This window comes from Dreissena polymorpha, chromosome 1, assembly GCF_020536995.1.
Source record: "Dreissena polymorpha isolate Duluth1 chromosome 1, UMN_Dpol_1.0, whole genome shotgun sequence".
NCBI classification, from domain to species: domain Eukaryota; kingdom Metazoa; phylum Mollusca; class Bivalvia; order Myida; family Dreissenidae; genus Dreissena; species Dreissena polymorpha.
The window spans coordinates 166,702,390-166,729,442 of record NC_068355.1 but is presented as its reverse complement, the minus strand read 5'-3'; the positions used below and the strand labels follow the sequence as shown (position 1 = coordinate 166,729,442).

The 27,053-nt window shown below is 34.8% G+C and overlaps 1 protein-coding gene across 6 annotated transcripts in view; it reads left to right on the top strand.

Moving 5' to 3' along the window:
* Positions 1–27,053, top strand: part of LOC127859482 (peregrin-like) — a 98,847-nt gene that overhangs the window by 9,046 nt on the left and 62,748 nt on the right. For 5 of the 6 annotated variants that reach the window (XM_052396958.1, XM_052396979.1, XM_052396974.1 and 2 more), the window contains exons 2-6: positions 4,984–5,650; positions 5,885–6,738; positions 9,543–9,693; positions 12,476–12,496; positions 12,932–13,063. In XM_052396958.1, coding sequence (XP_052252918.1) covers positions 4,984–5,650; positions 5,885–6,738; positions 9,543–9,693; positions 12,476–12,496; positions 12,932–13,063 — 1,825 coding nt within the window. The remainder of the gene's footprint in view (positions 1–4,983; positions 5,651–5,884; positions 6,739–9,542; positions 9,694–12,475; positions 12,497–12,931; positions 13,064–27,053) is intronic. The other variant, XM_052396948.1, reaches the window with a different exon arrangement.

Genomic DNA, 27,053 nt, shown 5'->3' with positions numbered 1-27,053 from the left:
CTGTGAGCTTTTATGAGTACATACGTTCAGCTCAGAGGGTCAATAGCTGTGAGTTGGATTATAGCAACTAGGTGGATTTAATGCATGTCTTTTCCGCAAACAGCTGATAACAAACGCTATGATAAATAATGGAAAGTTAATAAACGCGTCATCGAACCGGCAGTGTTTTAATTGGTCAATACTAGATTTCTTAATTAACCAAACTCCGCCTACTGGGTGGACTTGTGCTTCGATGATTGGAAACGGGCGTTAACGATTAGCGTGTACTAAATGAGATACTCCGCCCCGAGCCAATTATCGCTTAGTCTTAACAACTTTTGATCTCGTTGATGCAAGTCGGTATATTCCCCCGGGTCAAATGTGACGCATGACGTAATTTTCTCAAGAGTCAAAAAGGGGTCTTCTGTAATTTTTAAGCGTCAAAACCCGGGAGCTCGGGTCAAAGGAAAGCCCTGATTTAGATATAAATTAAATTTTGATTGTAACCATAATTTAATACAGGCCTTATTTCGTGGTTTCATTAACAGATAGTCTAATATGCATTTTATTTCATTTATGTTTAATGCGAACCTGTTACATTTCACTATCAAAAAATGAAATGTTGGTATTACGGTGCTGTTCACGAACATTCGAATTGAATACATTTAGCATGTTATGCATTTGCTTATTTATAACAAGATGGCCCTTATATGTTAATTGCAATTTTCACATTTCCCCGTATCAATATATGTTGTATTAGAAATGTTGTTGTTGTATTATAAGCCGTTCATTTTACACTTGAAGTCGCTTTAAGCTGGCTAAGCCGCGTTGAAATCACCTTTTTGTTGTTTTTACTTTAGTTAAAACAATATTTAAGTTAACAATTTTTATAATGATTTCCCTTGTTTATGATCCACAGAAAATAAATATATAATTGGAAATCAAGTTATTAAATAGTTTTCTTTTCTTGTGTACAGTACCTAACAATGCCTTAATGTTCCTTCATTCTGAGATCCACGCAACATACTGTTATTTATTAATCATCAACAATTACGCTGAGATTAATAAGCACGTGTGGCAATTATTATGTTGCCCAAACTGCTTAATAATATTGTTCATCAAACGGTATAACACGTTTTATAGAACACACACCTGGTGTGGTTAAACTATTTATTGTGTTTGTTTTCTCACTACTCGTTCATATGTTCAAGAAATAAAGATAAAATAATAACCTTTTATAAAGTATTATAGAACCTACAATTTTGAATAATGATCGAACAGTAATGATCATGCATTTGATATAAAATCTGTGTAAACTCTTAAAAATTACGTCCATTCCATATGTACAACACGCTTTGTTTGTCGGACAAAATGGCGGCCAGATAAGCATTGCTGAGGGGTGTGTGAAAAATCGATATCTGATTGGCTGATCGAAAAATGTGGGCAGAGCGATCGATACTTTGGGGACTGGTCAATTGCTGGATTTAGTTTAAGTATACACTTGCCTTGGACATATATAACTTTCAGGCACACAAAAAGTCTTGGTTAACAGGACCATCATGCTATTCGTCCATGACAATTAGGCATATTTGAGGGATGCCAAATTGGAATCTGAAACAAATCATTTCACCCCCACCCACTACTGTACCACTAAAAAATCTAATTCGGTTGAAAACCCATGAAAGACAATTACTTGAGTGCATATACACCAAATGCAATATAATTTAGGTAACATATCCTACATTATCGGACAAAAAAGACATTTTGATACATACTGTGTTCACCGAAGTTGAATAATTTCGTTATTGCGCAAGAAGAATAAATGTTAACGTTTAAATGGAAGTCATCAGTTGGTTATGCCGAAATGAATTATGGGTTACTGGAATATAGCGAATGTGGTGTCATGTGTATCTAGTAATTTTTTAAATAATTTAACAACAGCATCACTGACATTACATTTTCAATGCATTATGTCTTATAATGAGCCTGAATTAATTCATTTCTTAGGCCTTAATAATTGAATATTTTGAAACTAATTGATGACTGATTTCACTGAATTGTTTCAACCTTTACAAAAGCTACATGTAGCTGCCCATACAGAATATCAAGATTTGAAATTTGAGTTGCTCAGGCCATAATCTATTTGCTATGTCAGAGCTTTTTATTTCCCCAGATAGAAAGATCGGGGGTATATTGTTTTTGGCCTGTCTGTCATTCATTCATTCATTGTATGTGTGTGTCCCAAAACTTTAATCTTGGTTAAAGTTTGATAACTTTTACATTATTGAAGATAGCAACTTCATATTTGGCATGCCTGTGTATCTCACGGAGCTGCACATTTTGAGTGGTGAAAAGTCAAGGTCAAGCTCATCCTTCAAGGTCAAAGGTCAAATATCATTGTTTTCTTCTTTCCTAAAACTTTAACCTTCGTTAAAGTTTGGTCATAACTTTTTTAATATTGAAGCAACTTGATGTTTGGCATGCATGTGTATCTCCTGGAGCTGCACGTTTTGAGTGGTGAAAGATCAAGGTCATCCTTCAAGGTTAAATGTTAAATTTATGGCTTCAAAGCGGTGCAATAGGGGGCATTGTGTTTCTGTCTTTCTGACAAACACATCTCTTGTTTTACTTCTTAGACAATGGCCGTTGACAGCCAATTCACAATTTCGATACGAACATTTCACAAATCTAACATGGCCACAATACTTCCCAAAAACAGCAATTTTTAGCTGTGAAAATCTGACATTTTTGGCTCAAAACTCTCAAAAATTGCCATTTCACAATTCAAACTTAAAATTTGATTAAATATTTTACATAAGCAAGGTTTGTGAGAGAGTTTACCAGTCAGAATGTGTTTATCTAAATGAAAGCAGGGCTTCCGCTGTCGTTCGCCAAATTCGCCGTTGGCGAAAGTTTCGCAAATTCGGCGAATAAAATTCTCGGTTGGCGAAAATGCTCGGCGAAACGTTTTTAAAATTCGGCGAATAAAATTCTCGGTTGGCGAAAATGCTCGGCGAAACGTTTTTTTGCCTGTCAAGTACCATCCCAGATAGTAAACTCTTTAACCGTCGACTGTGCGTGAATACATCATCGTGTTATTAACCAGAAAATTTGATACGCAGTCTGCTGCAACACCGGTCAGAACCGGTCATCGAAACAAAGCAAACTTGCTGGTGCATTGTGTACTGGCAGTGACGTCACCATCTATGTATAGAACGCTTGCTGGTGTGAAAACAAAAGGTGTTATCGTACATCTTATCGGCTAAGATAAACAATAAACACTGATTAAAGACTGTTACCGATTCCAATCAATTTGAGTAATAGCAGTTAGCGAATTATCAACTAAGTCACACAATGAACGCAAGTAAAGAAATTGATAATTTGATTTTAATTTCGAGTAGTTTGTTAATTGTTTGCAATGTTTGTTAAAGATCATAGTCTTAATGTGTTGCAATTGTGAATGACGACAGGTTTATGGGAATATAAGCCTAAACATTGTCAGAATTGCGTTTTCCACTATGGCAACCTTAGGCAATAAGCGTTCTTTGGACGCTGACGAATGTATTGAATCGGTCTAAAAAAAATCAAATCTGACAATAGATCGTTCAAAGATATTTGGCTTTCGGAATTCATGTGGTTATATTATAACGCAGAAAGTGGTTATTTGTTGAAAAAAAAACATGTCCAGACAATGAAAATATGATATTTATGCAATATTTGAAGACATTTTAGTATTATGCAAGTAATAAACTTGCTTTTACCAAACTAATTTTAACAAACTGAATTTCACAATTTTTACAAGTTCGCGACTCGTTTTTTCACAATTTTCAAAAGTTAGCAACTAATCTTTTTACAAGTTCGCGATTCATTTTTTTCACAAAGTGAGGGGGCCAGAGCTGATTAACAAAATCAGAAAAAAAACCTGCCTGGGCTAACAGGCAACCACTCATTTCCATCCTTGATTATGATTAATCATAAACAACTCACATTTGGCAGTTTGGGAGCAAACATTAACAAATTATAAATAATAACTCTTAAGTTGTTACAGGGGCCTTTTCACAGATTTTGGCATGCATCGAAGTTTGTTAAATTGTTATTAAATGCTTTATATTGATAAATGTCAGGCCTTTTCCGCCCTATGCCACAGGTCCGAATTTCGGCCCCATTCCCAATGCAAATCCGGTTGTTTTTTTCCCAATTGAAAAAAATATGAAAAAAAATATCCCCAATTCCAAATGTTTTGTTTGTTTTTTTGCAACCTTTAAATATATATAAGTTAACCTGATCCAGTGTAGAAAATAGAACAAAATTGCATAATTAAATTATCTGTTGCCTTGAATTTGTATTAAAAACAGTAAAATATTTTAAATTGATTATTTAAGACTTTCCTTATTTTCCCCAAAATCCGGTGTTTCGCGCGATTTTTTTCCCTTAAAAAAAGGCCAGGCCCTTTCCCCAAAATCAGATAAAAAAAACCTGCACTAATCACACGTGTTTACAATATTTTGTAAAATTTTAATAATATGTTATCAAAATAGTCGTTATTTACCAGTTAACGACTTCTTTGAAATATAAGCAACACTATTTACATGCGATTATTTTTCCCAATTGAGCCAGCTTTGCGATTAATTTTTTTTCCAAAATGGGGTTTTTCATGATGCGAAATTCCCAAAATTCCAGTGTAGCGTTTTCCCAAAATGGGGCAGAAAAGGCCTGAATGTAAACATTGGATCTAAAATTTTCCAGGAGAAAACAAGAATAAAATTGAAAAAAGAAAAAAAAGTAACCCTGAACTGGGCTCTCAAAATATAACGACAACAACAAAACTCTCCAAATTATTCTGCGCTTGAATCATTTTCATCTAACAAACTCTTGTTAATTCTATCTTGAAAAAAGTATTTTGAAGATTTTTTTAATATATATAGCAAAATGTTTTACACACTTACATGTAACAGTATATTTGTCGATATTTGTTTAACACATTTTTTTCTACTTTATTTTCAGGATAAAGATATCCAAAATGGTGTTGGATTTCAATTTAAACGTGTTTGTGGAGAATTTGAAGGCCACAAAGCCCCCATATGATTGCCCTGTGCCGAATTGTGGAAAAACTTATAAAAGTTTCAGTGGAATACAGTTTCATATTTATAATTTTGACCATGAAAACCCAGAAAATAATTCACCTACACCTGGAAAATCAACAGGAAAAAAGAAAAATAGATTCAAACATTGGAGACAGAAGTGTAATGACCTGCCAGCATCACCTCCAGAATTTCTGCGTCCTCAAGAGACATTGACTTATGCAGAGTCTCAAAGGCTAGTAGAAATTGATCTTGATGGGCGTATTCACAGAATTAATATATATGAACCATTGGATATTGTTACACAAGATGTTATTGACAATCAAAGTAATACAGAGAAAGAGGAAAAGGCTGAGAAGTCACCTCAAAAGTCAATTAAAACAACAGATCCACACAAGGGTAGGAAAGATACAAATAATGCTAGTCACGCACACTCAAATGCTGTCAAACTGCCTGAAGCGCAGTATAAAGTTATTGAAGATTATGTTCGTCCTGCAAAAGCTTTATCACATACTGATGCATATTACCGATATATAGAGAAGACTGTTGATGAATTAGACGAAGAGGTAGAATATGACATGGATGAAGAGGTATAACTGATAGTGTCTTGTTTAAAAGTTTTTGTTTGTTTTTGTTGATGAAATGTTACGCATTAGTACTGCTGTGCTGTACAGAAGTTTGGTGTAGGGTGAGTTAAATATTGTTAAACTATGAGAAATAACAAGTAAAAGTAATTTTTTCCATGAAATTCGTTAAGAAAAATAAATATAAATATTTTATGGCCATTAACTAGTCCTATTCCTTATAAAAAGTTTGTTTTGCAGGATCATGCGTGGCTAGAAATTCTGAATGAACAAAGACAAAGCAGCAATCTTGCTCCTGTTTCGCAAGAGAACTTTGAACTTCTAATGGACAGATTTGAAAAGGAAGCTTTCTTTCAAAGTCAGACAACTGGCAAAGAGGTATTACCATCCATTGATGAAGACGCTGTGTGCTCAATATGTGTCGATGGGGAATGTCAGAACAGTAACGTCATCCTGTTTTGCGATATGTGTAACTTGGCAGTGCATCAGGAGTGTTATGGTGTGCCATATATTCCAGAAGGACAGTGGCTGTGTAGAAGGTGTCTTCAGTCCCCATCCAGGGCTGTTGACTGTGTACTGTGTCCAAACAAAGGTGGTGCTTTTAAACAAACTGACGACGGTCGCTGGGCACACGTTGTCTGTGCCTTGTGGATTCCAGAAGTTGGATTTGCGAACACTGTGTTCTTAGAACCCATTGACTGTTTGGACAGAATTCCACCTGCTAGATGGAAATTAGCATGTTACATTTGTAAGCAGAGAGGCTCGGGACCATGTATTCAGTGTCACAAGCCAAACTGTTACACGGCTTTTCATGTGACCTGTGCACAGCAGGCTGGACTTTATATGAAGATCGAAGCAATAAGAGAGCCAATTGGCCATACAATCAGTGTGAGGAAAACAGCATATTGTGATGTGCACATCCCTGCTAATTCTGAGGCGGGAAGCACAGGCATGTTTGCAGACAGTGATGATACGGCAGCAAAGGCGGAGGCTAAAGAGATATCTCGGCAGAAAATGAGAAAAGCCCGGAAAATACTTGCAGAGAAGCGAAATGCTATGCCTGTGGTCTCCTTACCAATAATTCCTCAACACAGGTAAATCATTAAATTTATTTAAACTTAGGACCTGTTTTAAGAATGAAAATCTCAACTTATATAATAATTTCATTTAGAGACATTTTAACATGTACAAATCAGTCTGCACAACTAACTTTTTTCATCTTCCAGCGATTTTTTCCTTCTTTAGAAAGAGTAACAGCAGTGATTTTTTTTTTGCTTAATTTCGGCTGCTTCCCAATCACAAAATCAATGCAGGGCAAGTAGCTAAGAATTTCTACTTGCCCTGCTGAAATATGTACTTGCCCTGCAATTTATTAAAAAAAATCAGTAACTAATATGTTTTATTGTTATTTTCTATTGGTTATAAAATAGAACTGTTAGTGTTAACTCATGAACTTCAATAAAGTTAATAAACTGTTTAAGCACACTTTTCCTCATTTAGTGCAGTGTGCAATAATCAACGTTTGGTAAATTTTTAATCGCCGGTTAAACGTTGTTTTGTTTGGCAAAAATGTTTTAAAACTTGAAATTTTAATCTTTTCGGCCAGAAATGCCACTCACCCTGCAGGACGAGTGCTGCCGGAATATTCACTCGTCCGGAGCCGATTTCTTCTCGTAATTATGAGCGGGCGAGTGGATTTGTCTATCCCTGCAACGTTTTTTCCCAAAAAAACTGACCAAAATTTCCCCAAAAAGCCCAATTTCAAAAAAAAAATTTTTTTTTTTTTTTAAGAAAGACGTCTCTTATGGCTTATGATTTCTTAACTCTAAATCTCAACTTTTTGTTTAAACATCCTGCAAATATATAACTTTAATTTAGTCCTTTTTTTCGATAAACAATGCCCAAATTTGCCACTTTTATCAATCAAAATAATCCAATTTGACCAGACTTCTTTTCCCAAAATGGCTAGAAAACCCCCTGAACATGCACTTAAAAACAATTTAAAATCATATTTATAATGCTTATTTTTTCCCCAATTTCATGGTTTATCGCGCTATTTTTCCCAATTTCATGGTTTGTCGCGCTTATTTTCCCAATTCAAATGGCACAGGCTGTAACAAATAAAAGCAATAAAAATCACTGAACAGATAATGGCACTTTCCCAATTAGAAAAAACTACAAATTTCCCAATTGCTGAAAAAAATTCCCAATTGAAGGTTTCCAAAAAAATAAATACCGGTATTTTTTTTAATAAATAAAATGCAACATTTAGTTAGTTTCCTTATGCATCTCTATGACTTGAACTTAACAAATATAATATTGACAACTTGACAACATTTAATTATCAATTTTAAAGTACATGTATTTGGGAGCAAAAAACAAATACACCAATTTCCCAACACGAAGACTTCATGGTTCGAATTTTCCCAATTTTAGGGTTTATTGCACACAATTTTCCCATTTGGACTGGTACCGGTACTTTTCCCAACTGGGCTTACTTGTGCAAGGAAACAAAATATCTAGATTTCAGTATTTTGACCCCTGAAAATTTCAAGCACAGGGTCATTTGACTCCTGGTTTTCAAAAACTATTGAAATCCCTGCATAAGTATGAAATAACGGCAAGTTACTTAGAAGACTGATGATGGAACCTGGGTATAATCCTAGTGGAAATTGTGCATGTGTGAAAGTGTTTAAACATTAAACAAGTCGTTGTTCATGACTTAATAGCTTTTTATTGAAGAGTTACCAAATTATGTCATGAATAAATGTAAATAAATAACGTATGGAGGGGACTGCCCTCCCTAACCCACCCCTTACAGCTCCGGGGCTTCTGAAAAAAATCCTGGGGAAAGCACTTGTTACATGTTTGACAAGTCAAACAAGCAACAAGCTCACTATATAGTGATGTTTAAGGTATTTACATGCAGAGTTTCACATCATTTATTGTTAATTTTATTCCTAGGTACATAAACTGTTCATATCTATAAAGCAGTGATTTCAATAGGTTTTAAAAACCAGGAGTAAAATGACCCAGTGCTTGAAATGTTCAGCGGGCAAATGAAATGTTTAGGGGTCAAAATATTGAGTCTATATAAAGTCTATATATATTTTTTCTGAATATTTGTTCATTGCTCTACAAATGTTGCTTTGTATATAATTATGTTAGTGTACTACTTGACAAAAAGACACAACAATTTGTGGAATATGAAGTACATTTTTGTGTTATTTTCATTACCACATTAGCATCCAAAAAAATATCCAAATGATACAATCCTGATAATAATGAGTCATGAGTGATGATATTGCAAAATACTTGTATCAAAAAGCAGGATTCTGCTCCTGTAGAAATCTCTGTATAATGTTTGATTCTTCAGTGGGTTTTCTGCTATTTAAAAACAGCCATAAAACGGACCCAATTCAAAACAAACAGACCCTTTTCCAAAACCAAATTGAAAAAAATTCCAATCTCCAAGGTTTTTTTATTTATAAAAAGGAAGTGTCTAATGATTATTATATCTCTTTTTTCATAAACATTTTAATTTATGTGACTTTGTCCTGATGTTGATCAGATAATCCCAATTAATGCCAAGGTGTGAGTTTAAAATGAACACTGATGACTTGCTGTGAACAAGGTCGTTGGATTTAACATTTTAGTTAGAAATTGAGATGAATTCAATATATGACATTCAAATAAAACATTGTAAAAATAAGTTTAATTAGGAAGAAAAAAAGTACCAGGAAAAAAGTTCAAATAGTGATTAATCCAATTTTGCCTTTTTCATATGAATAGCATTGTTCAAGTGAAAATTGTATTTCTATAAGATCTTATCATATATTTATAAGGTTCTTGCTTTTTGTTTTCCACTGACTTCTATTGTAAATTCACTTGGTTTTAGGGTGACTAAAATCTCCAATGTGGTGTCGTTCGGCAAGAAGCAGCACTTCCTTACCCGTCTCCTCAGTTACTGGACTCTGAAACGTCAGTCCAGGAATGGTGTGCCGCTGATCAGGCGCCTACAGACCAATCACATGAGCAGAAAGGCAGAGGTAATGGCAGTAGTGTCTGTGTAATAGCAAAAAACTTACTGATGTTGGGGAAGATTTCGAATTTAAAAGAAGGGGCTGGTTGGAAAGCTGGTTCATTTTGTTGTCATTTTTGCTGATTATTGTCCAAGCAATGTCTTAGTTGTACACTTGTAATTAAAGTTTTTTTGTAAGTCTGTTAAAAGAGGTTTGTCATCCAGTTTTATCCCATTTTCACCGCGACATTGACGGTATAACACGTTGTGGAATATACTTGCTTGTATTCAACACTGTGGAATATTACCTGTCGCGTGCACGGACTACTTTTTAAATGACGTCATGCGATATGCGCTAAAATTAGGTCGATATTGTTTGGTTCATTGATCGAATTTTAAGGTCACCCATTGGAAGAAAATGTGCATATTTTGCAGAAAAATACATATATGACATATTCACCAAAGAAATGTTGAAATAAAATATAAAATTACACGATTTTTGTTTTGTTATTTTTTATTTATATTTACTTTACCACTGAATGATTTTTCATAAGAAACAAAGTCGACAAAACTTAAGCTTAAAAATTATACGACCTTCAACCTTTAAATCTAGTCATATGGCATATTTTCTCGCCATCCGTATAATGAATCAGCTGATTGATGGCGTCATAAAATGACATACTTATTGCGTCATTTTCCCCATTTTTTTGACGATTTATTATAAACGCGACTTATTTCACATGTTTTCTACATGTACTGTATGTCGACATATCTGAATTGTCAATTGATCACATTTTCCTTATTTCGTGTAATGTGCATTGTTTATAACCAATGCATATACTTTTGACATTTAACTTAAAAATTAAGATTGTACAACAAGCCATACACATATCGCACAGTTCATGAATAATCTGCTATGTTTGCTTTCCTATTAAATTCACGTTAGACATAGAGCTGTGTAAAGTATAAGATGGTAAAAATAGCACCACACTGGAATTGGGAACGTCCCATTTTGTACACGGGTATTTTCTACTCATTTATCTGTTGTGTACTGGAATGTTTTCCATTCTTTGTGTATTTATATATTAAATTATTTTCTCGTACAATAAGGGCATTTACCATAGATAAATAAAACATTGTGCAAGTTTAAACATAATTATGTTTGTATGCAGAAATCTGCAAATGCAACCGAGTTTACCAACGGCTATTATTAGATAAACTGCTCCGGTTCATTTGAACAGCAGTAATGTAGAGTACATGACGTAGCGTGTGACGAAGAAGAAAGTTTATTGAGTTCATAAACTCATTTGAATAAAGTTATAGAATGGCATAAGGGTCTTTATTTAACTAAGCTAAAATAATTATTAAAGACCCTAGATGCAAAATCGTCAATTATTGAGTTAAATGGATTATTAGATGGATTTTAAAGGATAATTAAAGGTAAGATATTAGTTCTTACGTGTTTTGATATTTGTTTGTACTTTTGTCGTTCCCTGTCAGGGCCCTCAATCTATCAAATTTGCCGCCGAATTTCGGCGGCAGTCCCCCACCTGAAAAGTATACTTTTTTCCCCTTTTGGGGGGAAAAATTCCCCCTAAAAAAAAAAAAAAAAAAAAAAAAAATTTTTTTTTTTTTTTTTTTTTAATAGAAAGATGTGTCTCATGATTATTATATCTCAATTCTATTTCAATTTAATCTTTTCAAAAATACTAAATTATGAAAAATGCAATGAACATAGTGCAAACATGTACAAATAAAATAATGAGAGATTAAGTAAAAAAATCTCCCAAAAAGGGAAACGCCGCGAAAATTCCCCCTCCTAAGGGCTGCGGACCCCTTTCCCCAAAGTAGTGTGAGGGCCCTGCCTGTTCTCGGGGAAATGATTTTAACATGGGCGCCATTGATGCATCGGATCACACACGGCATACCCATAACATTACATAAAAACACGTTCTGCGCGTCCTTAAATTCGACATCCGAAGTCGGAAAACGTATTGCCCTGTATATTTTGTCAAATAAAGTGTCAGTCGCTGCAATTGTCTGTTTACTCGTCAAAATTGTCAAGGTCGTCGATAGCTAAAGAAACTTCAGCGTACAGTTTATATAGTATTGACAGACCTGTACAAAGTAGCGCCAGTCAAAAATCATAAAAAGCGACATTTAAAGTTATGGTAGCCAGAACTAGGTCGTCGATGGTGTACATGTATGTTGACATCGACAGCATTTTGTCAGGAGCAATCGCCGCCATATTGGATTTTGATCATTTTCTTTCAAAATAAAATGAATTATAGTAAAGTAAAATCTTCTTTTCGCCGTCGTAATGTGTTAAAATTCGCATACTGCGTAAAATTGAATCGAGGCATATGGTAATATTTTTACTTGTTTTACAGTTTGTGTGTGAATTTTTTAAAGACTATTTTGCGTACCAGAACAAATACATGTATATCACTACGCATGGTTACATTTGTTAGATTTTAAGCGCTTTTATGACTGAATTAAAATTATTGTTAAGGTTATTAGATCTATTTATGTTAAATGTCACGTTGAAAAAATCAAATGGGATAAATAGAATACTAGGATTAGCGTTGAATACAGAGAAGTTTATGTCGCTCGGCTTGAACACCGAAAGCGCTCGCCAAGGCTCGCGCTTCCGGCGTTCTAAGCCTCGCAACATAAACTTCTCTGTATTCAACGCTAACCTAGTATTCTCTATATATGCATGTGACATTGCCAGTCAATAGACTTTACCCTTCCACTGTCTTTATCTCAATCACATCCTTATATATATATTATTACTATATTAATTTCAGTATCTTCTTTTACATGGACAAGTAAGCCATTGCCCCTAGTTATAGTCGTTAAGCTTTGAAAGATAAAATTTTATTTATATTTGTTATAAAGTGTTTTTAGTTACTTGTTTCTTTTTAATTTGTTTTCTTTAGTTAAAATGATTAAGACATTTTTAGGCAATAGATTTTTTGGAAGAAAACAATCTGCAATTATGTGCACATATGAACTGTCTGCTTCACGGTTAATTATTCAGTTTGCTCATACATTACGTTATATAAGCTTAGGCAGTAAATGAAGTTTAGCTAATATGAAAGTTAAAAACAGTTAATATAAAATTTAACAACAACAAACAATTAATGCATGTGGTATTTATGGTATTGTTTGTTTAAGGAAAGTCCCTTCTTACAGAAAATCCATATACACATAGGCGGAAAGGGTCATCTCTGATAAGCATGTACAAGTGCTTGTGTTTTCAGCCAAAGAATGACAAGCAGAGCAGCCTGCTACGGGAGCAGCTGAAGTACTGGCAGAGACTGAGACAGGATCTGGAGAAGGCCAGACTCCTTGTGGAGCTCATACGGAAACGGGAGAAACACAAACGGGAACAGGTTAGTGCTCACAGGCGACGTCTTATGGAGGGAAAGAAAGGAGCAGTCTTTTACCATTTTGGGCAAGTTACCTTTAACACTGAAATTGGAAAATGGTATTTACGTTTATTTGATAATTATATCTGAGTTATTGTTGATAATAATTGTGTTATATTTGGTTGGGAGCTCATATGTGAAAGGGAGAAACCCAAACAGAAACACCTGAGTAGTTCCATGGGTCTGTATGGGTGGGAGGAAGAGAGAGTTAAGTCAAAATTGCAGGATTTGCATCACCCACTGATTCACAGAAATTTATTATACCCCCACAAACGAAGTTTAGGGGGGTATATAGGAGTGAGCTTGTCTGTCTGTCGGTCGGTCCGTATTAAGTGTCCGCTCTCTAATTCAAGTTGTTTTCAACCGATCTTCACCAAACTTGGTCAGATGTTGTATCTAGATGATGTCTAGGTCAAGTTAGAATATGGGTCATAAACTAGGTCACGGGGTCACTAAGTGCGTTTTAAACATTAAGCATGGTGTCCGCTCTTTAATTATGCCCCTCTTCGAAGAAGAGGGGGTATATTGCTTTGCTCATGTCGGTCTGTCGGTCGGTCTGTCGGTCCGTCCACCAGGTGGTTGTCAGACGATAACTCAAGAACGCTTGGGCCTAGGATCATGAAACTTCATAGGTACATTGATCATGACTTGCAGATGACCCCTATTGATTTTGAGGTCACTAGGTCAAAGGTCAAGGTCACGGTGGCCTGAAATAGTAAAATGGTTTTTGAATGATTACTCAAGAATGCATACGCCTAGGATCATGAAACTTCATGGGTAGATTGATCATGACTTGCAGATGACTCCTATTGATTTTGAGGTCACTAGGTCAAAGGTCAAGGTCACGGTGACCCGAAATAGTAAAATGGTTTCCGGATGATAACTCAAGAACGCATACGCCTAGGATCATGATACTTCATGGGTAGATTGATCATGACTCGCAGATGACCCCTATTGATTTTGAGGTCACTAGATCAAAGGTCAAGGTCATGGTGACCCGAAATAGTAAAATGGTTTTCGGATGATAACTCAAGAACGCATACGCCTAGGATCATGAAACTTCATAGGTAGATTTATCATGACTTGCAGATGACCCCTATTGATTTTGAGGTCACAAGGTCAAAGGTCAAGGTCACGGTGACCCGAAAAAGTAAAATGATTTTCGGATGATAACTCAAGAACGCTTTTGCCTAGGATCATGACACTTCATAGGTACATTGATCGTGACCCGCAGATGACCCCTATTGATTTTCAGGTCACTAGGTCAAAGGTCAAGGTCACAGTGACAAAAATCGTATTCACACAATGGCTGCCACTACAACAGACAGCCCATATGGGGGGCATGCATGTTTTACAAACAGCCCTTGTTCAAGTAGTTTTCATCCCATCTTCAGCAAACTTGGTCAGAAGTTGTGTCTAGATGATGTCTAGGTCAAGTTCGAATATTGGTCATGCCGTGTCATAAACTAGGTCACGGGGTCACTTTATGCGTTTAAATCTAACTGAAGACACTGTGGAAAAATATGCACATCACTTCAGCTCTATGTTCCCATAAAGATTCTGTTTGTTCCAATCTGCAGATTGATCATATGTTTTCTAGACATGATGCAGTCATTGAAACACTTATAGTACAAGTTTTTGATAATATTTAACCTAAAATAATGCATTTGGCAATGGTTCTTTCCTCTTTAAATACCACTCTTACTATCAGTGATATCAATTCAATTTTTTGTTAGTTTTGTTAATTGAATTTCTTTCATATCCCGTGCATTTTATGAGATGTTTGGCAAAAAATGTGTTATCTTCATTATTTTGTCCCTGTAGATATGCATTCTTGTGATTAATTACTTGCTCAGTGTTTTATTAATATTTTCTCATGTTTGAAACTTAAATGCCTGCATTCCAACAGTAGGAGATCAAGTGTTTGTTAATGACTTGGCAGAACAACCTTGCTAATTATTGGTGCTTGTTGTAACAGACAGTGATAATGACGTCAGGAGAAGCAAATATTTTTTTCTGTTTTTTTTTCTTGGTTGTTTACCTTCTACACCACTGACAACACTGGCTCATACTTCATCTCAAGTGTACCTGCTGGCTTTATAAGCAATGAAAAACCTGAGATTTTATTAATGACCTATGTACCCCAATGATTATCTGCCTTATACTCCTGCAAAAACGATAGTTTACTGCCTTTATCATGCTTTTTCTTATATGAATTGTCCCTCTTGAACTTGAATACAAGTGTTTGCCTAGGGTTATCTCCTTATCATTGTTTTTGCATTTCCAGTTGTTTAACATGAATGGTTACTGACTCTGTCATCTAAGTGTCTATAAACATGCTACCAGTGTTATTGCTATCAATATGAGTTTATGACTGTTGCTTTCTTATAATTTGTAAGCTGTCCTAATGGACTATGGAAGTTCTGTAATGCAAACTGAGTATGAAAATGGCTGTGACATAATTGTCAAGCCTTGAATTGGTTGGTCCTTTTGTTTAGATTAAGCATACAAATAAATATAAGTAATAAACATTCTGCATGTACTTGTTAGGTTTTATACTATTTTATACCAATATTATTTAGAATTTCATTTGAACTGCAATTTTTTGTAAAATTAAACTGTTAATTTAAGAGCAAACTATACATAACCCTTTACCACTTAGAAACGTATTTTGACGCATTTGTACATTCAATCTTGTATTTAGAGACCACTAAAGGGAGTAACCAAAAGTGGTCTCTTAATAAAATGGTCTTTAAATAAAAGAAAGGCCATTTGTGATGAATGCGGACCTTTGATTTTAAATCCAGATATCGGATTATCTCTTTTTGACACAGCGATTTCTGCTTTTGTAATCAAATGAATCTAAATATAAATAAAATGAATAAAACAATTTTTTACTTAAAATAAGTTGTATTTGTTCTCTCTAATTCTAAATACAATGTAAATGGTTTGCACGGAGAATGGGTTTTTCCGACTCCAAACTCGTTCGCGATTAGATTTACATACCCTTTTACTCTTCGACACATCCAATACTCGAATTTTCTCATTTAACGTTAAGACTTTCCGTTTTGACATTTTAATTTCTGCATGTAAGCTTATATATATCTGACTCGATTATGGTACATAGGGAAATATATAAAACACCTTGATTGAAAACTAAATAAACACACCTGATTGGAAAATTTGCTAACACAAACTAATAAGCATAATTACAATTACATTTTTTAATGAACAGGTTTCGCTACATGTAACCGATAAATAGGTTTTTTTTAACACCTCTCGAGAACACTGTGAAAATGTTTGTCGCGTCGGGGCATTGTTTCTGCAGTAAAATCGCGATCAAATTTGTCACTTAACATCCCAGATAGTAAACTCTTTAACCAGTAGACTGTTGGCAATACCTCACTGTATTATTCGACACCAAAAATTGATACGCAGTCAGCATTAACACCTGTCAGAACCGGTCATCGAGACAAAGGAAAATGGCTGGTGTGAAATCACAACAAAGGTGTCATCGTTTATGTTATCGGCTTAGATGAACAATCAACACTGTTTTGTCCCTGAACGGTCAACAGATTTACCACTTTTACCTTAAAGCGGTCGCTTCATTCAAGACTCGGGCATCAAAATACACTAAAATCAGCGGTCGCTGGTCGCGTAAGACAAAAGTCGCTTAATACAATATGAAAATATAGGTAAACCCGCTTGGGCGGGATTTAAAGTGGTTGCATAAGACAAAAGTCGCTTAATTCAAGTGGTCGCAAGCACAAGATTGACTCAGTATTCCCTTAGAAAGTTAAATTTAGTTGATGACCATTCTTACTAGAGTTACTTGCAGGCTGTTCTGGGTTTATGCTGTTTGCACATAGCCATTTTCACTTTGCTTCTGGGGATGTTTACATTTCAAAGTGAAGAGCTTTGGTCAACCCAATGAGGGGTTAGGTTATTTTTCTATATACAATTCCTGATATACATGTACCCCGTCTAATTCACGCTGCACATGTCTTGGGGGAAGTCTGCCAATGATGCAATTGAATGCTGAAATCTGAAAAGGCAGCTGCTGCTGAAGGCTTCTAGTGTCTTTTGTGGTTGGTGACACATTTATAGAATGTCTATGTTTCCCCAGTAATTTGAAAATTTGGATACTCAACTTGATCTGCATGTCCTGTTTACTGCTTCAGAAAATATTGGTATATTTACTATAACAGCACTGAGATTGTTGAGCTGATCAATGAATTCAGCAATTTTGTTCAATACAGAGTTGTTTGTGACTAAATGATATTTTATGGTTATGCCTTATAGTCTGATCAAATAAGCTTGCTTAGAACATTATTTAAAAACAAAACCATAGATTGCTTCAAAATCTTGGCGTCTGACAAAACAATGAATGAACAAGCTGAAAATGATTCAAAACATGAATTATCAATATGTTATTTATATTGTCAGTATTTTAACCAATTCATGTTTCTTTTTAACCAGATGCTATTTCTTGTAACTGTTTACATAGTAAAAAAGTAATATTTTCTGAACTTTGACATTTTGTGACCATGATGTGCACCCAGGCACACTGTGAATTTGGTAGTTTTGACATGGCAGTATTTACAGACTAACCCAGGGACATCAGTATGTTCACACAAATTGATCTGCACTCGTTTTCCGTCTGGAACTACGTAATCGTTAAAAAAGAATTGCAAAAAAAAAAATTCACACACAGAACCAAGCATCAGTATGTTGATGTAAGAGTGGAGAAAATGCAGACTCCAGGTGTTAAAACCATTGATTCCTTCCTTGTTTATACAATAGAAAATTTGAAGAAAGCAGGGAAACTGGCATTAGGCCTTTAAATGGATTTCCAGCTGAAAATGAGCACAAAATAGTGAACCCGATATGCCACTTAATGATCCCAGTTAGTGCCACCCAAAAGACAATGTGAAAGATCTACAGGGTACAATAATTATGATGTAGGGACATCTTTTAGAACAATCAGCAAAAATGCAGAAGAACTAGCGTACTTGTAACTGTTGTAGATGTTCAGTAGGTCAAATGAAAGTAACCTGTAGAGTGTCTGGTTATTGTACCAGGGGTTATTCTGCTATCCTCTAAAATAGCTTACACTTTACTGATAAAATTTGGCTTTAAAAGTTGCATTTGGTTACAATTTGTCTGCCTAAAACTTTATAAAACAGCCAATGGAAATATAATTACAATTGATCTATTGTTAATTTGGTAAACAAAATTATGATTCAGTGGGAGAACATTTTCACTGGTTAGATTAATCATTAACAACTTGCACTTGAAGTTGTGAGGGTATGGTGCATATCGTGTTCGCCTAGTGATCACTAGGTTTATCCCTACTCTTGTTAAGTTATTAAAATGTTCTCTAAAGACTCCCAAGTACTAATTCATACCGTAAAAGTTACCAGAGAGTGTCTCAATAAGTCTAAGGCTTTGATGCAATCAAGCTAAATGAATTGGTTTAAACTTGACTCACACCTTGCATTGGTACATTCATGCCGAAATGTTCTTTGTCAGTTTTTCAGTAAAAAATTGTACCCTACATTTGTAACATGAAGTATTTCCTGGAGCATTAGTACTAACAATTACTAAGTATTGGTTCTTAATGAGCAATTCTGAAATGCCCATGAGAAGAATTATTTACATGGTAGTGCATGTATTGAAATGTCTTTATCATAAACTGGGCTGTTCTTAATCACAAAAAATTAAGAGCCATGATTCATATGAAAAATTGTTTAGTGCTTAGATGTATTTGTACCCACTGATACTCAGACTCACATGCAATAAAACAAGATGTTATTTGCATTTTGAACCGAAAGCAATTAAAATTGTATATCCAACAAACATTTAAGGTGCGTGTCACATAGGAGCAAGAAATGTGTTATTTCCGAATATTCATTTCTCAAGATTATGTTGCTCTGTGATGACATAAGAAAAGAGTTTATTTAAACAACCCCTACAGTATACAGTAATTTCTTTGTGCTTTCTTAGTATACAAGTCAGGAATGCACAACTCATATGCTACACTACGCGACCCGTGATTTTTGCTTAATTTGCGAAGTCAAGGCGGGCATTTTGCTTTTTGGGTGGACAATCACCGCGATTTCACGAGACTCGTCACTCCGACGTCGCGCGAGAGCAAGATAATCTTCGCGCTAAATCCCCTCAATGTTGTGGTGATTTGCTGCAATTCGCTGTGATAGCAGTGGATATCGTTGACATCGATGATTCGCCAATTCATGCATATAAACCGAATCGTATCGATAAATGTATACATAACGCTTTTCTAATGTTCACAATTATCAAATAATCCAACATAATTGCAACATCACTTCCGAAAAATAATCTTAACCATATATGTCGGTAAATATGTTTGAGAATTTCATTAACAACTATATCGCTACGCCATTTTTCAGAAGTGTAAAGAGTATAGTGCATAATGTGGAACACAGCTTTCATTGGACGAGCGTATTAAAATTTAGATCTAATGCAATACGATCTTACATAAAAAAAACGTTTTATTGCGTCATACGCCTTCATGTAAAAAAAACGTTTTCCTCCTGGAAATTGTGCTATTAATGCATAATATTATCAAAACATTTTTTTCGACACGTAAAGCGTTGTTACAAATTAAGATACAATTCAAAACAATTATACCATAAGAATTAATGTTCTGTTAAATTCCCAAATGAGAATAATAATTTATAATCCGAAACACACTTCCGATGTTTTAATGTTAACACAACGTTCACAATTGCTTCCAATATAGCCATCATGTATATTTCCCGAAAAAAGAGCGCGAAAATTATGCGGCAATGTACAAGGTCAAGGTAAAGAGTGTGCAAGTATTGTTTTTTATACAAACTGCGTAGCGCAGGGAACATTGAATTCTGTTGATTTCGGTTAAATGTTTCTTTGGTATTTTTAAATCAGTTATATCGCCAAAAATTTGATATTTCTTTTCAAGTCATATCAAATCAAACACGCCGTATCCGTATCGTTACTGATAGAAGTAAAACATAATGCCTTGACGTGTATAGTTTTTTTGTTGTGAGAGACCATCTGAGTAAACGCCGAAAAATATATACAAACTGTTATTTTTTGTCAATGCCCTTTGATCCATTATCGCACTTAATTGGCAGCGCCATCTTGTTGTTTCTGTGATTGTCACATCTTTTCACAGTTTGAACACGTACAAAGAGTGCCAATTAGACACTAGAATAAACACTATCACCCGCTGGACAGTACACAATAAATAATCAAATGTTGAGGGTTTTTTGTTTTGGACGTAAAAACCCAGAGAAATGCTTGTACATTATACATCATCATATTTATTTAACTTTGCGAATGCTTAGTGCTACGTTGATATACTCGTTTTTTTTCCAGCAAAACAAACACAATGTTTAATGGCTTTAATATATAGGTATCATAATAACATGTACTTAAAAATAGAACAGTAATGTATTTCCGATTTCCGGCTTATCAAGCATTGTGAATGTATGTACAACGCTCGGAAAGTAACGTGAGTAACACGAGTTATCCGCATTGGAGCCTGAAACAGAAAATAAATAAGTATAGCATAATCTAGTCCAAATAATTAGACGTAATCTACCGATTACATTTAACTTTAAATGAAAGTGTTACTTAAACAATTTTCCGTGCCTTAAGGCGCGAATATTTTGCTAAACACTGTTAACAAAAGGGCTACACGTTATAATTCTTAATGAATTGTAAAAATAAGTATTAACATATTAATAACGTCAATAACACACACGGTGAGATCAAAGTTATGTCATATTTCTTGTAAATTACCAAATTATTAGTTTCGTCTTAATCAAATACCATGTATAGAGAAACAAGGTATTTATAACCGACCAATGACGAAACACTATGCAACTTTCAATTTACACAGTGCTACGCTACATGTATATGGCAACAATATGGTATTTGAGCAGTTAGTGTTTTTCCCAGGCCATTTTAGCGTGGCGAAAGGCCACGCCGCCCTCCCGGATCGCCATGCTGCCCTTTTCAAAGTCTAATTTCGCCACGCGCCTTTTTTTTCAAAGGCAAATTTCGCCACGCGCCATTATCGATAACATATTTCTCGTAAATTACCAAATTATTAGTTTCGTCTTAATCAAATACCATGTATAGAGAAACAAGGTATTTATAACCGACCAATGACGAAACACTATGCAACTTTCAATTTACACAGTGCTACGCTACATGTATATGGCAACAATATGGTATTTGAGCAGTTAGTGTTTTTCCCAGGCCATTTTAGCGTGGCGAAAAGCCACGCCGCCCTCCCGGATCGCCATGCTGCCCTTTTCAAAGTCTAATTTCGCCACGCGCCTTTTTTTTCAAAGGCAAATTTCGCCACGCGCCATTATCGATAACATCTTTATTGCCTTACGATCTAACTTGGTCCGCAAAATCAGCTTCCTTGATTGTCTGTGACGCTCCGACTGTGCTTGATTTACTCGAGAGACGTCACGTCTAATCGACTATATTAATTGAGCAGATTTAATCTATAACAGTGCTCGATTTATAGGTAGGTCTTACTGACTGCTCCAAAGCTGTGAATTAGTCATGCGTGAATAACCCCGTGTCAGTATCAATCGATAATGCCAGAGGCTATGTTATACCAAGCGCACTTTTCGCTCGGCAATGTGTACTTCTTTACGATAAAATCATTACTTCGGAGACTTTTGATGAAAAACTCGATGTTATTCTCGTGGCAATTGTGCATTGCATGCATTATTCAGTTATATCAAAACATATATTTTAACGCATTATTACATTTAAAATCACTATCAAATTTATTCTTTATCGTTTTCGTCTTTAAGATAATTAGATCTAATTCTTGAAATAATTACTGAGACGTATACTAATTTAACAAAATGCGAATCGCGTATACGATTTAACGTTGCTATGCGCACCTGTCGCTTACATCATTTGACATTTTATCAACATGGCGGACAATACAGAATTAAATTGTGACTCGGCAAAAATGGCAAATAACGTCGCAAACGATCGAATTAACATGGAGATTATACATTAAGAAGGAATTAATAAAATGTCTGTGATAATCAACGATGCATAAAAATGTTTAAGATAGCAACAATATTATTTATTTATTTGTAATCTACTCGGTGGATGTATGTCACAGAAACGAGTGTTTGCATATTGTTAGTGATCAATTTACTCGCAATGTTATTTAAACATATGTCGAGATTATTGTTAGAAAATGGGATAAGACAAACATGGTTTCATTTATATGTTAGTGGATCTGTGTATAATCAGATTCATATGCATATATTGCTTTATTATGTTTGTCGTGCTGTACAGTTTACTGAAACAGCATGGAACTTAAATGTACATTGCAAGGTAAATATATTAATATAAATCATAGTAAGTTAAATACATCTATTACCATTAAATGTGCTTGTTTAAATGTTATTTTTCCACAACTGCTTCTGATGCGATTACATGTTTCCTCGTAATTCAGGTATTCAGGGAACGTTTTTGCCCTTTTTTGCCTAAACTGCGCGCTAAAATGCCCTTTTTGAAAGTAATGCGCCATGCCCCTTTGCCCTCCTGGGAAAAACACTAGCAGTGGTAGTGTTTTCAGGCCTGGAATATAATTGATTGTAAGTGTTAATAAACATTCTGCTAATGCAATTAGTTAAATAATGTTTACATGTTAAGTTCAATAATTATTGCATGATCATTCTGCGCTGTTTTATTAATTTGGAGCCGTTAAAGCTTCCGACATTACTTCATCAAGTTCATGTCGGAACAGGAGTATTTAAGCTAATACGCCCATTGTATACAACAACAACAAAATCTTTATTATTGCAATGTATAATGTAAGTGTATACATATTTGTTACATGTAATGTAGTGTAACCCTCAACGTAAATCGCTTAAAAAGGGGAATCACGGCGGTACGCGGTGATTTGCGCTGATTCGCGCTGATTGCGCAACAGCGAGATACATCGCGCGACAGTCGCCGAGGCATCACCCAAATTTTCTTGTCGCTCGGAAACACCGCGATTTGTCACGTTGCATCGATTGCGGTGTTGCGAGAATCGCGGCAAAAATCACGGGTCGCGTAGTGTAGTTCATTTGTCCCCCCCCTCCAATTAATATACAGTGCATGTCTGATGCAGTTGCAGTATCATGCTATAAATTGTTGGTTTTGATCATCACTGATGCATTCTTTTTTTAGCCATTTAATTAAATTCAAATTACATACTGCCTTATATGAATACATTGATTGCATTACATGTTTGTTTTTCTCCATTGTACCATGCAGAGTCATTGGATAGTGGCTATTCAAAATAAAAAAAAAATCTCCACAAATATTTTTCAATTTTAAATGTCATGAAATCTGTAAAATGCCCAACAGGATATAAAATATTATCCAGAGATTACTAATGAAGCTCAGTGCTTTCCACAGGATTTTTGTCAGGCTTATAGGGGTGGTTTGGGAGGGGCGTCCCCTCCCGAAGTTGATTTTTTTTTAATTTAACGTGTCAATTCACGTTCTGTGGTGCGTTATCAGTGATTTTTTTTTCCAGAAATTACAGCAGATATTCGGCTGCTTCAAAATTGCAAAAATTGACGTTTTTTCCCCAAAATTTGATTAAAATTTCCCAAAAAAAGACAAAATTTTCCCAATAAAGTCAATAAGATTACAATGTAATTAAGCAATAATTTCGAACGAGTGCCGATCGAGTTGCCAAGTTGTCGCCGAACAACAACTGACTTACGTATTGTTCGCGAATTTAGCCGAATACGATTTTACGTTGCTATCCACATCTCTATCTATATTGCGGAGGATACCGACGATAGCCGATGTAACCCGATTGTAAACGCCTGTTTTTACACACGCCCAAGATGGCGGCAAGCAGACGAGAAATTTGCGATGAGCGGCGAAAATGATAAATAACATTCAAATTAACAATGGATATCATATGGTTATTACGGAATAATTTAATGCGTTTGTCAATTAACGCAAAATATAACATTTGAGATAAAAACAACAAATATTTATTACAAATCTTCACAGTGAATGTGCATCACGGAAATCAGTGTTGGGAAATTGGAATTAGTCTACCGTTACTCACAAAGTTAAATGCATTTTAGATGAGTATCGTTCGAAAATGGAAAGAGACAAACATGATATGATTTATATGTTAGTGGATCTGTGTAAAATCAGATTCATATGCATATTCTGCTTTATTATGTTTGTCACGCTTTACAGTTTACTGAAATAGCATTGAAGTGCAAGATGTTGAAAGGTAAAGAAATGAAATAAATTATTTTAACTCCATATAATACATCATTAACATAGCAAGACCACTAAAGCGTTTTTTTTATATAAATATTTGTTAATGTTTTCACCGTATGATATTTAATTTAAAAGAATACTGAATTAAATTCTTACTGTTAAAGAGGTTATGATTAAATGGTATATCAGGGACCTATACAAACAAATGTTTGTATAGGTCCCTGGGTATATTTAAGAATCTATATAGATTATTGCAAGTTCAATCTGAATGTGTAAGGATATTAACTTAACATTGTCTTCATTGTAAGAACACATTAAATTAGTACTTTATAATATAAAAATGCTGTCAAACATACTTTAATAATTTTAATTCTGTTCTTATAATCATATTTATAATGTTTCCCAATTTCATGGTTTATCGCGCTATTTTTCCCAATTTCATGGTTTATCGCGCTAATTTTCCCAATCCAAAAGGCACAGGCTGTAAGAAAAAAAATCAAAAAAAATCACTGGTTATAACTCTAAGAAAAACAGCGTCAAAAGACGTCATTTGGTGCGCTATGACTCTTCAAGAAAATCCCCAAGTAATTTAAAAATATATATAATTTTTTATATCGTTTAATTGTTTTAAAACTTTCCCGCACAGATAGTAAAATCCAGATTCGAACGATTCCCCAATACATCCTATTCAACCCGACTCTATTACTGTATACTTACTACTTTTCAAGTTTCTTTTTATTACCCGATAATCCCGTTTATTCCGTTTTTATAAATCTCTTTCTGGTAAATATTTACGATTAAAGCTATCAATTATTTCTTTAACACAAACCTTGCCATTTTTCTATAGTATCAAATAAATTTTAAGTGACAATTTATAGATTTGATGAAATATTACCTCTGAACATGCGTCAATCCCCTGACGTGTTGTGTGCTTGTTAAAACGCTCAACACGCGCACGCTTTGTCTGCAAATGACGCGACGTTGTACATGCTGCATAATTTTCGCGCTCTTTTTAATTGAGAAAAAGATTCAACACAAAATAAATGTGCACTGCTAATTTGAAGCAATAATATTTTAACGTTGCGGTAACATTTACATTCGGAAGTGTGTTTCGGATTAAAAACGGGTTAACATTGACTTACGGGAATGGGTTTTAGATTACAAATTTAATTATTCCCATTTGAGATTTCATCAAATATTAACAGTTGTTAATGATAATTTGTTTAAACACTTTACGAGTCGAATAAATGTTTTGACGGAATAAGGCATGAAAATCACGTTGTCCAGGAGGATTCCGAGCAGTTGCCATCATCAGTCTTCTAAGTATCGATTATCGGACGAAACATTTCCAACTGTGGGTAATTAATTCAAAGAAAATTTGTTAAAGGGATCTTTTCACAGTTTGGTAAATTGACAAAATTGAAAAAAGTTGTTTCAGATTCGCAAATTTTTGTTTTAGTTATGATATTTGTGAGGAAACAGTATTACTGAACATTTACCATAGTCCAATATAGCCATTATATGTATCTTTTTTGACGATTTGAAAACCTAAAAATTATAAAGCGTTGCAACGCGAAACGATTGAATAATTTGGAGAGTTCTGTTGTTGTCGTTTGAATTTACAAAACTACGAAGATTGCTTATATAAGGTATAAAATACTTAAACAGTGTATACCCGGCGGAATAGCCGAGAGGGCTAATGCGTTTTTACTTCAGACTAACTCCAGGACTCCGGGGGTCACTGGTTCGAGCCCTGGTGCCGGCAACATTTTTTCCTTTTTTAAACTTTATTCTTGATTTAATTTACAGGAGCTTTTAAGATCCAATGTTTACATTTATCAATATAAAGCATTTAATGACAAACTTCAAAATATGCCAAAATCTGTGAAAAGGCCCCTTTAAAGCGCATTTCGTGTCGAATAAATGTCAGAAATACTTATCGCATACTTGTAACCGGGAGTTATTTGCACAACTTACTCGCTATAAGTAATTAATTGTTCAACACTTGCAATTAATTTCTCGTATTAATTATGGGTTTTATGTAACACTTGTTTACAGTAAAAAGGTGTGATGATGATGCCCGAAACCGTCTTTAATGTACTGTACTGTACTAGTTACCGGTTTTATATTACGTTAATGGTACAACTTCTTGCTAATCAAGCTGCGATTAACTCTTACTTCGTGCACAATGTCAATCAAAAATAATGGTCGATAGTTAACCCCGCCCTCATAAGCATTCGCGTAACCGATTGGACGATGAACATCACAGTTTGACGACTGGAAAGTTACCTGATACATCCTTGTCAGCATTTAAATGACTGTGTAATGTGGCTTAAATAATCAATACGCGCGTCATACTATTCTCTTATCAGTGGATTATCCATTACACCATGTGGTGTTTATGGCGATTACTTGTGAAAGTAGGTACCAAGTGCTTCTTTTAAAACAGGGAATATTGATACACTGATAGAGAAACCTTTATTTTGTTTGACAATCTCCACATTCTTTTACTGAAAAATACACTGGTCAGAAAATTTCAAGTGCCCCGGGAACTCTGATTTCGAAATTCAAGCGCCCCGGCGAGGGATCGTTAAATGGCCTGTGGAAAGCCCTGAAGCTTTTGTCTATTATGTGCAAAAAA